The following is a 15,527-nucleotide window of genomic DNA, read 5'->3' on the forward strand; positions in this document are numbered from 1 at the left end:
GTGTCTGTGTGTGTCTGTGTATGTGTGTGTGTGTCTGTGTGTATGTGTGTGTCTGTATGTGTGTGTGTCTGTGTGTGTGTGTCTGTGTATATGTCTGTGTGTATGTGTGTGTGTCTGTGTGTGTCTGTGTGTGTTTCTGTGTGTCTGTGTGTGTCAGTGTGTGTGTCTATGTGTGTGTGTCTGTGTGTGTGTATGTGTGTGTGTCTGTGTGTATGTGTGTGTCTGTGTATGTGTGTGTGTCTGTGTGTGTGTCTGTATGTGTGTGTGTCTGTGTGTGTGTCTGTGTACATGTGTATCTGTGTTTGTATGTGTGTGTGTGTCTCTGTATGTGTGTGTGTTTGTGTGTATTATTGACTTGACTGATGGTTGTACTGAGCAGAATGTGATTCAATGATAGAATAAGTGAGCATTTCATATCCAGGACTACAATAGAGTATTAATTTTATACTACATATTAAATTAATGCCAACATAGGAACTTTTTTGTTTGTCAGGGTTAAATACAAAAATCATTATTGTCTTATGTTTTACAACAAATATTTAAGAACCAACTCTGGGAGATGTGACTCTTACACCATGCCTCTGGTATGTGTACTTATAGACTGATTTTTAAGTACAAACGTCATATACCTTATCTTATCTACAAAGTCATTGAAAAATGATGTAATCTTTGAAAATTGAAATAACATTTTTTCTATTCTGGCTTTAGGAAAATTCACCTTTTACTTTTCATTAAAATTTCGAGCTCATTTACAGTCAAATGAGGATGTAAGCCATGCTGTTTCCTCTGCAGTCTCTTTTCATTCCACCACAAATGCTATGTCATTTATCAGAAATTCAGTTAAGTTCTTTTCTTAGAAACAAGAAGTCACAAAACTGAAGGGTATTTTGGGAAGTCTTATGCATTTACATTAAAAAATTCATTAAAAAATTTAAACATGTCTGAATGAGATTATTTGTAAGTCTAACCAGCTAATACCCTAAAGCAAAATAATTGAATTGATTTAAAAGGAGAAAGTGTTGTGTTTTATAAAAAAAAGAAAAGAAAGAAAGAAAGAAAGAGAGAGAGACAGGATATGTTTAGTAGAAATGCAGTATGGTGAGGTGGAAGGGGAGGGAGGAAAGAGGGAGGGAAAAGGAGAAGGGGAGGGGGAAGAAGGGGGAGGGAGAAGAAAAGGGAGGGAGGAAGAAGAAGAGGAGGAGGAGGAGGAGGAGGGAGAAAAAGAAGAAGAAGAAGAAGAAGAAGAAGAAGAAGAAGAAGAAGAAGAAGAAGAAGAAGAAGAAGAAGAAGAAGAAGAAGAAGAAGAGAAGAAGAAAGAGAGAGAGGCAGAGAGGTTGTCCAGGAACATGTGGAGAGAGAGGGGGAAGGAGATGAGAGAGGGAGAAGGGGCAGGGAGAGAAGGGGCAAAGAGTGAGAGAATAAGAGTAGTAAGAGGGTAAGAGGGTAAGAGAGCAAGGAGGGCGCAAACAGCCCCTTTATAGTAACCTGTTACAATTTTCAAACTGTGGGGTGGAGCCTAGAAGGAATGCTGACAGAATGAGAAAGTTCACAAGGAGTATAACACAGGTGTTAATGGCTCCTGACTGTAATACTAGGATTACACTTGGGTTATATAGTTCCGAACTATCTTGGATTGCATAGTGAAACTCTGTTTCAACAGAAAACAAACCAAAACCAAAACCAAGTCACAAATGGTGTGGGGGTGATTGGGCTGTAGATATGGCTCAGTTACTAAAAGGACTTAACATCTCACCACACATGTTGCTTAGCTTACAATTACCTGCAGCTCCAGCTCCAGGATTTGATGCCTTTATCCTCTGTGGGCACCCACACCCATATGTGCATACTCACAAATGGACTATGTACACATACATACATAATTTAAAATAATAAAGACAAATCTTAAAAAAATAGATTTATTCTATGTGTATCTTTTCTCTTCATGCAGGAATGTTGAATGTAACCAAAATATTTGTCATGCTGTAAAAAAATGGCCAATGGTTTAATTTCTAATAGAATCTTCATTTCCACATGAAACCTCTTCATAATCACAGTTATCACCATTTCTTTCATCATTCTTTTCTTGTAATGCCCCAAAGAAGTAATTACCCCCTTTGCTGCATTGTGATTTTTCTTCACCAAATTATTCCAAATTTCTATCAATCAGCTCTAAAATTTGATCCATATTGTAAAGTATAATCATAGCAACTACTCCACTTTAAAGCAAGTTTAAGTTACATAACAGACATTGTGTGGAAAGAAGGAAGAAGAAAAATAAAATAGATGATAGATAAAAGATAGAAAAGTAGATAGATATATAGATAGATGATAAGATAGGTAGATGATATATATATATATATATGTGACAGATGATAGATGATAGATAGATAAGATAGATAGATGATAGGTAGATAAGATAGATGATAGGTAGATAAGATAGATAGATAGATAGATAGATAGATGATATGAAAACGTGTAGATGTTGTCTGACATCTTAAATAAATGCTCCAACGGATAGATGATAGATAAGATAGATAGATGATAGATGATAGATAGATGATAGATAGATGATATGAAAAATGTGTAGACGTTGTCTGACATCTTAAATAAATGCTCCAACAGGTTTTGGAGGGAGTGTATAGTTTGGGGGATGTAGATAAGCGGTGGAACACTCGTGTAGCATGTTCCAGATCCTGGATTCAATCTCCAGCTGTCCCCAAAATGGGAATAAAACAAAGCAGCTTCTTGGATACTTCTTTCTGAAAACTGAGAGCTCAGTCAAGGCTACAGAGAAACTAAGCATTACAAATGTTGTAGTCATACTTTTTAGCAACTGTTTCACAAGGCAAAGATGGTTGAGCAAAAATGGCCAGTGGTAACCTTAGTTGTGTTATGGGTCTAACTGAGGAGCATACTCTCCTTTGTTTGTTTAGATGTTGACCATGAAGGAGGCTTCCTTTAGGAATTCCCAGGAAAGAAAGAAAACGTCATACAGAGGAGGTTCCAGGAAGAGCTTAGCAGCACTTAATTTGGCAAAGTACTTAATGGACATTTTTCAGAAGCTGGACAGGACAACACATGGGGTTTTAATCCCAGCACTCATGAGACAGAGTCAGGCAAGTCTTTGTGAGTTCAAGACCAACCTGGTCTATACGATGAATTCCAGTGCGACATGGTGAGATCCTGTCTCAAAGAAGCCAATAAAACTAAATACACCTAAGGACAATTGACATTGATACCACAAGGTTAGTACATAACTCATTTTCCTGTCATATATTTGATGTATTTGTTTATCTAACAGCACTTGTTAACAAGGAAAAACAAAATTAAAATTTTTAGATATTTAAAATTCATGTGTGTGTGTGTGTGTGTGTGTGTGTGTGTGTGTGTGTGTGTACGTACGTACTAGAAGACAGCTTGCAGGAGTTGGCTCTTTGCTTCTACCATATGGGTCCTAAGGACCAAACTCCTCTAGTCAGGCTTGGAGGTAAGCACCTTTAGCAGTAGAGCTATCTCACTGGCCTCCTCGAATCTAAAATATCTTAGTCATTTTTGGAATGGAAGATACTCTGTCAACATTTAAAAGATGAAACTTTTTGTTTCAGAGACTTTTAGTAGTTAGTAAGTAGCAATCCTGAGGTGATGGCTAGACCAATGACAATTCCTAATCAATATGAAAGAAATAGACCTGAGTCCATAATTTTCTTTATACTTCAAGGAAACAATTAACCTAATTACTAGAACCCTCAATGCCAGTGAGTTATTGTTGTGCTCCTGGCAGTTCTACAATCCAAGTGAGGCCTTTGTAGAATTGAAGGCTTTCTGGCCTGTTGGTGCCTCCTGCTGGTTGTGTAAAGCCTGAAAAAGAGGGGCTCTTACTTGATCCCAGATGAACATCCTGTGGGGAATGATGAACAGGACTCCTGTAGCACTCCCTGCAACCCTTCTCCTTTCCTACCTGGACACGTGCATGGAATTCTGTCTTCCAGTTATTGTTAACTAAGGAGGAATGCTGAGAAGATGAGAACAAGACTTACAACCTGCTCCTCTTTCATGTTTCATAATCTATTACGCTGCACGCATAAAAGAGATTCACTAAGATCAAACTCTGTAGCATCTATCCCTTACAATTATGTTGTTTTTAGCCATATACTTCCAGTGTGTGAAAATTTTAGGTGTTAACAGAGTAGGTCAATGCCACTCACACTCGTCTACTCCAGTCACATCCAAAAAATCGGGGATAAAATCCTGATTAAGGATAAGAGGCAATAAGGACCCAAAAGGAGTTCTGTGCCTCCTGGAGATTCAGACAGTCGCTGGTATCTCCTAACTCAGACGTGTTCCAGATCAGTCTTTCCAATCGTCAACACGGCCTCATAATTAGGCATAAAGGTACCCCAAGAAATGATTCGTAAATGGCTAAGATTGGGCATTGTCCCCTGGCCAACACAATGTTTCCAATCTATTCTAGTTTTAATACCAAGCTATCCATAGCTTGGAATTTCTCTCAAAGAATCTGCCTCGCCAGAGCTAGCAACAGAGGTCGAGTACATTCCTTAGGGCAATAGATAGTTTACAATAGTTAGAAATGTTTTACATACTAGAGAGTAATGAAGGGTTTCCCTCACTCAAGGACATTAGCTAAAAGTGTTAGGTCGGAACTCCCCACTGGCTGCCCCCAGCTAGACCCAGAGAATTAGCAGGAAATGCTAGATTGAAACCTCCTGGTCATTGCCTCCAGCAGAACCAGAGAATTAGCATAGGAATATCAAAATGCCTCAACAGGAAGGGTTCCACTCCTCTTCCTCCTGCTTCACACCTAGCCACCAGACCCTGCTGACCTTGGTGTCTGGGTCACTTGCCTACGTGAACTCAGTCTTGCATCCCTTGCTGTAACTCCTGCCTGCCTACATGACTCTTGTCATCTGTCCTGCTTGCTGTATGGTATTTAAGCCTGAATTTCACCTTGCACAAATACATTCAGATTCACCACACCCTTGTGTCTCGAGTCTGTTTGTCATCTGCCAACTTATTGCCCACCTGACCAGAATTCTCATACTGTGGAAATTGGGGTCCCCACAACGAACTTGGTCCGCGGCAGGTCAATACATGAATGTGTATATAGCAGGGGCTCTCTCAGGGAGTATGGTCTGCAGTGTTCCAATATCAGCAAGAGTGAAGCTGACCTCCTCTATTTACTCAGTGCTGATGACCATGAGAATGTTTATATCACAGAGTGGAGGAGAGGTCTCTATGATTTAGTTGTGAAATTTAGCCTATTTGATCAGATGTAGTACCATATGCCTAGAATCCTAGCATTTGACAAGCTGAAGCAAGAGATTTTATATGAGTGTTGGGGCAGCTATGGCAGGCAACCCTGTCTCAACAAAACAAAACAAGAAACAAGATCATATATCTCTATATAACTATATATGTATATCTACACATATATGTTTTATATATTTTTGATTTGTGATATGAATTCTTTCACAAACTGTTATACATTGCACTTTTAAAAAATTATACCAGTTGGCCGGGCTGTGGTGGCACATGCCTTTAATCCCAGCACTTGGGAAGTAGAGGCAGGCAGATTTCTGCATTCAAGGCAAGCCTGCTCTACAGAATGACTTCCAGGATAGCCAGGGCTACACAGAGAAACCCAGTCTTGAAAAAAAAAATTATACCGGGTACTCATACGCACATAAATATAGTGTCCTTTAGTTCACAAGCCATGTTTGAATAGAGAGCAAAAAAGCTTAGTTAAGAGAAACTTGTCTTTTCTTTATGTGTGTGCATGTTCACCTGTGTGCCAGTAGGTATCGAAGGTCAGAGAGCATCAGATCTCCTGGAGGTAGAGTTAACGGTAGTAGTGGGCCACCAAATGTGAGTTCTGGGAACCAAACTCAAGTGCTTTTACAGCTGAGCCAACTCTCCAGCCCCCACAGAACTTAACACAGGTCTTTAGATGATGTATACAGCTTTCGAGCTTTTACAGCATTTGAACAAGGCTGACTACTCTGCCGAGAATGCAGTCTTATTTGAGGAACTGAAATCTGCAATAGGAAGAGTACTGAAGGAAGGCAGGCTGTGTCCTTAGACTGTTGGTTTTGAGCCACAGCAGACTTCCCTTCACTTTGGGGAAAGTTCAGGCAGCAGACAAGAGGTCTACCCTGTGTGCCATCATTGGACTAAGCTGGGAGTGAGTGAAAATCACCCTGAAGAAAAGCATGATTATCATCATGAAGTTCACCCCCTGTCCCTTTCTTTGCTCTGTCCCTTCATAATCTTTTCTAGCCATCATAGGCCAATCTGGCTCTTTCTAATAAGTATTTTTCTGCTCCAGTACATTTTAGTGACAAGTTCATCATACATTGACATAAGACTCATTGCAGTGAGTTCTAGAGAGCTCCAGTGTAAAAGAAATTTGAGTGAGTCCCATTGAGCCTGAAATCTTAGAGTATGTATTGTTCTTGCACAGCATGTAAGTTATACTCTAACAAGACCTCTATTACCATGTTCACACATTTTATGCATTACTACAGTCTACTCTATACAGTGAATTAAAAAATGCTGATAAAATGTGCTTTCTGTAATGAGAACAAGATTTCCATTTCTCTACTGATTGAATTTCTACACAGTGCATCAGAAGGAGCATGACTTAAAATGTGGCTGTACCACTTAATTTAATGTCAGAAAAATAACTTAAACTTTAATTTGTTCAAAGAGTTAGCTAAAATACTAAGGGGTATAAGGGTAAAATAGTGTGTGGAAAATGTTAATATTCAATAGAGAACTCTTTATTAGGGAACATAAACATAAAGCTAAGGTAAATATTAAACAATTGAATTTCATTTTATTTTGGCCATTTCTTCGTGTGCTTGTGTGTTCAGTTGCATCTGCAGGTATATATGCATGCAGGTAGAAACCAGAAGTTCATACCAGATATCTTATTCTACTGCTCACCACCTTTTTTTTAAAAAAAGGTTTTAAAGAGTGTGTGTATGTGTGTGTACATACTTTAATATGAACATGTCTTCAAGCCTTGGAGGGCCATAGGAGGACGTCAGAGACTCTGGAGCTGGAGTTAGAGGTGGGTCCATGGATATGGGTTCTAGGAACAGAGCTGTGGTCCTCTTCAAGAACACCAAGTACACTGATTCATCTCCCCTGCCCTATGCCTTAGTTTTTGAGAGGATCTCTCACTGGAACGGGACCTTACTTTTTCAAGACTGGATAGCATGCGAGCCCAGGAACTCTGCCTCTAACTTTCCAGGGCTGGGACTATGAACTGGTGTTGCTGGGCTTGGGCTTTTCATGTGTTGATGGAGAATTAAACTCAGGTCCCCGTGTTTACATGGCAAGCACTAAACTGATAGAGGTATCTCTCAAGAATCTTATTTTGGCTTTTACATAGGATCCTACTCTCTAGGCTGACCTGAACCTCGCCATTTTTGTGACTCAACCTCTGAAGTGTTGGGAATACAGGAATGTAACACCATTCTTTGAGATGTTTTAATTTTAAAATTAATTTCTAAGTCAGCCTGAAGCATAATGGGTTTATCATATTTTTGCATATGCTTCATTCTTTTACTTGGAGTAAACAATCAGTTATGCTTTGTGTATTCTAATTAGTATCTACTGGACACTGAGTAATTAATGGACACATATTTTTGGTGTTAAAATGACTTTGGAGATGATAATAGCTAACACAAAGTACCATATTTGAAGCCCTGAGCTAAGAGTGTTGTAAACACACCTCAATTAATACAGCCACCAATCTTCCCATTATAATTATTTATAGAAGATACCACACTGGGATTAAGGAAATTGATCAATTGTCACAAAGGATAAAGGTTGAGCCAGGAATTCCTGACTAAGAATGAATGGAAGAAACAAGAGTCCCCAATGGAAACTGCTCTAATAGAGTCTCCCTCCTTGACCTCAAGCAGTTCCTGTCTTCCTCAAGTTGGTTTCTATTTAAGCTTCCACAATACAAACTCAGGACCTAATGACAACTCTTTAAGCCACTAAGTTGTCTAAACGCTGCGAGATCCTTGCCCTCCATTTGAAGAACAGTAGCTGGAAGTTATCTAGAACAGCATAGGTTTCAGGGTCTCCTGGTTTGTGTCACATGTAGTCTAGTACCTTTTCTTCTTCCTTCAGAACTCTTCTCCTCTCTTCTCCACGTAGCCCACTTTCTTGTTCACAACCTGTATCCCTCCATGCTTGCACACACATGTAAAATGGAAACACTAAGATCACATATGAGAAAAGACCTGTGGTAGTTGAAGAGATTTTTTAAATGATGACCAGTGTTAATGTCTGTACCTCCCTCTCTCCAAGACTATTTCAGTGTTATCCAGAATCTGAGCGAAACAGCTTTTGGAATTTAGGCCCATCTCCATGGATTCTTCATGGTCACAAAGCTTCTTCCCTCATGTTCCTCTCTACCTTCAGGTGCTCACATTCTGCTCATCCTGACTCATCACAAAATTTTCATCCTTTACTCTTTCAGCAACTATGGCAATAACACATGCAGGCTCTCTTAAGTCTTTCAGTTTGGCAGAGGTCTGTGGAGAGTTGCCTGGCCTTCAGTGGTGACACAGGGTCCTCGATAAGAAGAGTTTCCCCTTTAGGCCTTCCTTCACAGTTCCACATGAATCATGTATTATTTGAGGGCAAGCAAAGCATTTCTTATGCTCACCCTGTCCTGCAGCTCTTGCTTTTCTTTCCTGAAGAAGTCACTGAATTTTAGACAAGCAGATGGATCTTCCTCTTTATTCTTTATGCCCTCCAGTGTGCTCCACTGAGATGGATCACTTCTGAGCAAGGCCCTTCATGACCATAGCTTCAAATGTACCAACCTTGATGCCCAAGCAGTACCACATCAAACTTAGTTTAACTGCTAGGCTTTGTAGCAACTATTTCAATGAAGATAAAATTCGTGTAAATGTCTATCAGCCAAATTAGATTTAAAGTGATGTCAATGGGAAGGAATACACATCACAGACAAAACGAGGCACTGCTCTTCGTGTCTTTTTTTGGATGGAAGAAATCTTCAAGGGCACAGGCCTTCTCTAGTACAAATAAATCCTTTATCATCATCACATTGGGTACTGTCTATGCCATTTTTATGCACGAAGGCACACTGACCATGATCTTGGATGTCAAACCTGGAATAAAACAAAGGAATTTTATTTATGAGACCCAGTACAGCCTTGTATAGTGAATGAATCTAAACTTTGGTGATCACGGTTCGAATGTTCTCTGTGGAGGGGAAGCTATGCAAGCTGCTGCTGTTCTCTTGCCATCCATCAACACTTAACCTCCAGATGCAGACAGGAGGTGCTGTGTGACTCCACTCCTCAAAAAAAGCAGCATGGCCTGGTACTTTATGCTCCTAACAAGGAAGAAAGGAAATGCCATAACCGTTCAAAGAGGGATCAGATTCCTCTGTGTTATGTCGGTAATGAAAATCAAAACTCAATGTTTTAAAGCATTTGGGCTTGGTGCAGGGGGAGAGTGTGACTGGCATTTCCGGGAACATCTTTTCATGCTTTTCAGTACAGGTCTGTCATAACTTTCACGTATGAATTCACTTGGCCACTCTGTAACCAACTTTAGTGTGGGACAGGTGTTATTTCCTTGGCAGAGTGACAGGGTGTATACAAAGCACTAAGCAGAGTTGATAGCAAAACTTTTCTAAGTTCCTACTGTAGGTTGCATACACAAACGAAACACTGAGAATTCAAAACAAGAATACACATAATAGTGAGTCTTGGTGAAGTTCTGATTATAAAGATATCTAAATGCCTTTGGTACCTTATTTGGGGGGTGGGGGGTGGGGGAGGAGCATGGTGTCCTTTGCTGATTTCTAAGAGACCTTCAAATTTTCGTCTTATTCTTTCCTAAAACATGTGTGTATAGTCAAGTTTTCAGTGTCCTTGAGGAAGTAGTTGAAGGGACCACCACCCACAGATATTCAGGTCCACATAACACAATGCAGTGCTTGAGTAGCTGCTGTCACAGGCTTCAGACTGTCCCTTAAATAATTTATGTAGAATTGTGTCCATATTAGATAAATAGTAATGATGCTGTATTGTCAGGCTTTGATCAAAAGAAAAGAAGTCAGATATGTTTCATAGAGGCACAATCAATTTACTCTCTGAAAGGCTTTCACCTGGGCTTGGTTGAGTCCACGTGTGAAACATGTAGATGGAGAGGTGATGGACTTCCATGCCAACACATGTCCAATGTGCCAGAGTTCCCATTAACTGTTAATAGGAGTTCCATATGATAAAGCTCTACTCTTTGTTGGTGCGGAAAGTAATCGTATTTAAAAATAAAGTTTTAAAAGGATCTAATAAATAAGATTACTTTTTTTTTAATGTTTTGAATTTAGATTCCATGTCTGGCTTAAAATACTATCTTTTGGGTGAACACTAATCTCATATAATCTAACTGCTTTTCCTTTTCCTTTGCCATGTTGGGAGTGAAGCCCTTTGTTTCCCTAGGTAAGTCCCTCACCCCAGGTACCATTCACATTGTCTTTTAAGAAGAAACAACTGAGGCACTAGTATGTACACAGGTTGAGATTTCTGATTTCTAAGAGACCTTCAAATTTTCGTCTTATTCTTTCCTAAAACATGTGTGTATAGTCAAGTTTTCAGTGTCCTTGAGGAAGTAGTTGAAGGGACCACCACCCACAGATATTCCGGTCCACATAAAACAATGCAGTGCTTGAGTAGCTTCTAGGCTGACCTGAACCTCACCATTTTTGTGACTCAACCTCTGAAGTGTTGGGAATACAGGAATGTAACACCATTCTTTGAGATGTTTTAATTTTAAAATTAATTTCTAAGTCAGCCTGAAGCATAATGGGTTTATCATATTTTTGCATATGCTTCATTCTTTTACTTGGAGTAAACAATCAGTTATGCTTTGTGTATTCTAATTAGTATCTACTGGACAAGACAAGTATTAGTATCACAGGAAGACAAGTGAGATGGCAGGAACCTACACAGCAAGGAGAGAGGGCAGAGGAAACGGACCCCAATGACGCCTTGACTACGGACTTTCAGACACCAGATCTGTTGCTTATGCTGCTTGGTCTGTGTCACTTATTGGGGTGACCCTAGCAAACTAACACAGCAACTTTCACCAGGTCATAGCTTTACCTTTCTCTCAGTTTTTTTCTTCTTCTTCTTTTTAAGTGGGATACATAACATCTTAAGCTGTCGATATTTTCTTTCAAGAGACACCATAGGTATTATGTTTTGTATTCAAAGTTTATCTTGTGTCATATATTTTATTATGTGTTTTCAAAGTGAAAGACCACAATTATTGTTTATACTGCTGCTTGCAGCTCATTGTATGTTTTTAACCTAAGTTTGATTAAATGCAATAATCATAGGAATCAGTTGAAGGACTTCTTCTGCAGGGGAATGATATATTAATACGATGTGAGCACCTGCCATGGAGAAGGCACTCAGTATGTGGAACTTTGTTGTTCCTCTGTGAAAAATACAATCTTTTAAGTCTCTCATTCACTCTGAAGTTGGGCGGGGTGGGGTGGGGATTTTAAATGTTTCTAGAACAAAAATAGAGTTGAAGGATACAATTGATTTTTTATGCTTATGACAACAGAGAAGTTCTGGAATTTTAAGTAAAATGAAATCAAACTCCTCTCTTCCCAATTTATTCTCACCCATATTGTTAGTCCACTTTTGGGTAAGGAATATATATGTATAAACTGACTCCATGTTATTAATATATCATACCTCTGCAGAAGAAGTTCCTCAACTGAAAGAAGTTTCCATGATCATTGTATTCCCATTAAATTTGGGTTGAAAACACACGACTTGCAAGATATATATCTTCAGAAACTCACTCCTTACCAATAAGAAGTGAAAGGACACACACACATACACACACACACACACACACACACACATACACACACACACACACCATGCACACAAAGACAGTCTTACTCAGGCAAGAACTAAATTGTAAACTTAGGTCAAGTCTAGAATGAAAGGAAGACAGTGTGTAACCCACTTAAACACACAGTAACCAACACTGCTGCCTGAGGGCATACTGTCCCTAGAGACCCCCAGTTTGTCTGAATCTTCCCTTCAGCTTCTATTGGAGGGCCTATTTAAGAGATGTACTTAAAGAAACAGTAGATGAATCTGTTTATAGAGTCTAGAATTTTGACCACAATTTACAATTAACACTAAATAAATATGAAGGCTTACAAATCGTTGTATTTACTTCCATTTGTCCAAACCCAGGTTCCGAATAAATTTCGTCTGTGCAGTCCAATCCAATATGTTTGCCTCTCAGGTATTTTCTTCATCAACATTTCCTGTGACAAAACAGAATGCTATCAGGGCCATCACCTGGTGATCTCATTCTCAGTCGATGACAAAGTTACTGCCCTTGTCTGACTCCATCATGCTCTTACCACACAGGTCCTGCAGGGGGTGCTGAGTACCCAACTCCCTGCGTCCATATTTGCTACAGCAAAGAAAATGATTTTGTAAAAACTCAAGTTAGAGCAGGAGCAGAGGGCATCTCTGACTACACTGTCTGCCTTTCGGACCCTTTCCCTCCTTCTACGGGGCTGCCCTAGTTTAGCCTCAACTGGAGAAGATGCTTCTAGTCTTACTGGAACTTGTTATGACAAGGCTGGTTGATACCAATTGGAGGCCTCCCCTTTTTGGAGAGGAAAGGGAGGAAGAAAGGAGGGGGAAAGAGGAGGTGGAAGGAGGGATGGGAGGAAAGGAGCAGGGGAAGCTGCAATCACTATAGTAAATAAATTATTGTTTTTTAAAAGACTGAGGTTAGAACATAGCACTTTTGCCCTTAATTCTGAAACAGCTCCCTGTTTTGCCAGACCCTTGTAGTCACACTCTCACTCACTTCTCAGCTTTAGGCAGGGTGACTGGCTATTTTTTTGGTTCCTTGACTATTCCAAGCATTTACCCATCTTAAACCTGTTTTCTATCTGATTTATTACCCCCATCTCTTCATCCCTTAGATGCTCCCTAGACTACCTGCCTTACCTGCTTTATTTCTTTGCTCAAATGTCTTCATTTCAAGGACGTGTGAGCTTGTCTCCAATCTACCTTGGAGAAGTGAGAAAATACTACGGTTTGTAGCTAACATATTGTTTAATTTATGTGTTTTCTATTCCTACTTCTAGTTTTCTATCTCCCCCTCTGAGCTAAAACTTCCCCCAAGGCAAAAGATCTGAGTCAAGTATTCATCATGCTAAGTAGGAAATCTAACCATTTCAGATTTGTCGTTGAGCACAGCCAGAGTTCCATCATGGAGTTTGCAGAGGTCCTTGGCAGTGAGCCATGAATTTTTATGTTGGGTAGAAGAGAAGCAGTTCCGACGTAATTTGTGCCATTCACCAGAGCACATCTTTATTTCATCATCGCAGGTCTTGTTTTTGCCTAATCTTGTAAATGTGACTAAAATAAACACAAGACATGAAAGACACTGTGAGAGAAACGAGTCTGACTTTTACTGTGAAAGATTCCTTTGTGTGTCTCACTGATAAAAATGCTTTTTTACGTTCACATCACATTTCAGTCATTCGACTTTAACCGTCAAATCCGTGATGAAAGGCCAACCAAAGTGGACATGAAGAGCGAAAGAAGCATTGGAGAATTAATATCCACATGGAATTTAAAACTCTAGTGACCACTTTCTAGAAACATAACATTCTCTGACTATTTCTCTCACATTGTTATAATAGTGGAATTTATTCACTTATTCTCTTACTTCTCTTGAAATTGTATATGCCACCTGAGACAAGTTTTCCTCCAAATGAGTCCTCTATAGCTATAAAAATCAAAGGATTATTTCCCTCCCAGTGACTTGACCAATATTCAATTGTTTCTCAGAAACACCATTTCCTACAAAAGTTGAAGCTACTTCGTTGTCCTTTGTTAAAAAGGGGGGAAACACTAACATTTTATTAACTTCAACAACATTTTCTATTAAGCTCACGGTGCTAGGTAGATGAAGTTACTTATTTATGAATAACCCTGAAAGGAACAGTATTTAAGGCACTTTCTCCCATGCCTTGGAAATCAAATAGGCAGACTTATAGACAGACAGACAAGGTCTTGCTCCTGTTCAAGCTTATGAAGGTGAGACTATTCAATTGGAAGCATTAACTAGCAGTAAGGTTCCATATACCCCCAAAATATTCATGTCACAGAACTTGCTTGACAAATATGTCACAAATTACCCCAAATATTAGGTTCAAATAAACAACTACTATCAAAGTCAAATAGTTGATTCAAAACCTAGGCTATCAGAAACAATGTTTATCATCCATTTACTAGTTTATTTCTTTCATTTGTACATCCAACCACTCCCAAGCTAACCAATTACTGTGTGGCAGAGATTTATGCTTTGTAGCTCTTGGAATATAACATGAAAAAACTTGCTTTTATGAAAGATACATGCCTGAAACCGTGCAGTTTGTCATGAAGTGTACTCAGGTCAAGGGGTAAGGATGACTGCTGGATACCAGGGCAACATTCAGGGTAGGGTTAGACAACGGTGATGCTTACTGAAGACTTGAAGAAAGGTAGACTAGGGAGGTATGCCTGCCTCCAGAGTAAGAATGTTTTTTCTTTCTTTCTGCTAAACAGTGGGAAAAGATGATGCAGAGGCCTTGATTGCTCACCAGATAATGAAAATGTACATACATGTTCTACACACAAAGTGAAGGGTTAAGTAGTACAGAAGTCCAGGGTGCTTAGGTGCAGTAAGGACAGCGTAACCATTCATTGGATATTGCTCTAGGTGAATAAGAAATGATGATGTAACATTTCCATCAGATCTGATAATTCTTCTGAATTGTTAAAAATAAACTCTGTCCATACATAAAGGTGTCATTAGCCACATGTGACTATTGAACCTTGAAATATGGCTAGTGAAATTCGATTCACTTTTATTATAAAGATACTGTAGAAGAAATATAAAAAATCTCATTAATAGAACTTATGCTTATGCAATATATTGGCAACTGCTTTAAGAGATCAAGGGTAGAAGAAAGACAACATCAGAGAATAAACTATGATCCAGTCCTGTTAACCATAGGGAGAATATGGAAAGAGTTCACATCTGCCTCAGGGAAAGAATGGGCATAATTTACTAATTATATGTGTAAAGTCAAAGAAGTAAAAGAAAATGAGTAAGGGTTTTTGACTTTGCAGTTGGAAAAATTTACTCACTGTTCCCTGAGATGAGGAAGACCATGAATGAAGGATGTGAGAGAAGAGAGACCATTAAGCAGTCCAGACACTGAGATTGCAGCTTAGTTAATACACTGCTATTAAAGTATGAAGACCTAAGCTAAATCTCTAGAACTCACAGAAAATGTTGGATATGGTGAAACTTTCTTATAATTCCAGCAGTGGAAAGGCAGGCCCCTGGCAGGTGTTGGCCAGCCAGCTAAACCTAAGCTGAGACACAGGAACTACTGAGGGTCCCTTTCT

The 15,527-nt window shown here is 39.3% G+C and overlaps 1 protein-coding gene and 1 long non-coding RNA gene across 3 annotated transcripts in view; both read right to left on the reverse strand.

Moving 5' to 3' along the window:
• Positions 1-4,188, reverse strand: part of LOC116098348 — a 7,658-nt gene extending 3,470 nt beyond the window's left edge. Inside the window, exon 1 of the long non-coding RNA XR_004121818.1 lies at positions 3,880-4,188. This is a non-coding gene — a long non-coding RNA (uncharacterized LOC116098348). The remainder of the gene's footprint in view (positions 1-3,879) is intronic.
• A 3,591-nt stretch (positions 4,189-7,779) lies between these two features.
• Positions 7,780-15,527, reverse strand: part of LOC116099673 (early activation antigen CD69-like) — a 10,297-nt gene continuing 2,549 nt past the window's right edge. The window contains exons 3-5 of one of the 2 annotated variants that reach the window (XM_031383600.1): positions 13,297-13,484; positions 12,261-12,370; positions 7,780-9,173 (exon numbers count right to left, since the gene is read on the reverse strand). In XM_031383600.1, the coding sequence (XP_031239460.1) occupies positions 9,059-9,173; positions 12,261-12,370; positions 13,297-13,484 (413 nt within the window). In that variant the 3' untranslated portion in view covers positions 7,780-9,058. The remainder of the gene's footprint in view (positions 9,174-12,260; positions 12,371-13,296; positions 13,485-15,527) is intronic. The other variant, XM_031383601.1, reaches the window with a different exon arrangement.

The sequence above is a fragment of the Mastomys coucha genome, unplaced genomic scaffold, assembly GCF_008632895.1.
Source record: "Mastomys coucha isolate ucsf_1 unplaced genomic scaffold, UCSF_Mcou_1 pScaffold20, whole genome shotgun sequence".
NCBI lineage: Eukaryota > Metazoa > Chordata > Mammalia > Rodentia > Muridae > Mastomys > Mastomys coucha.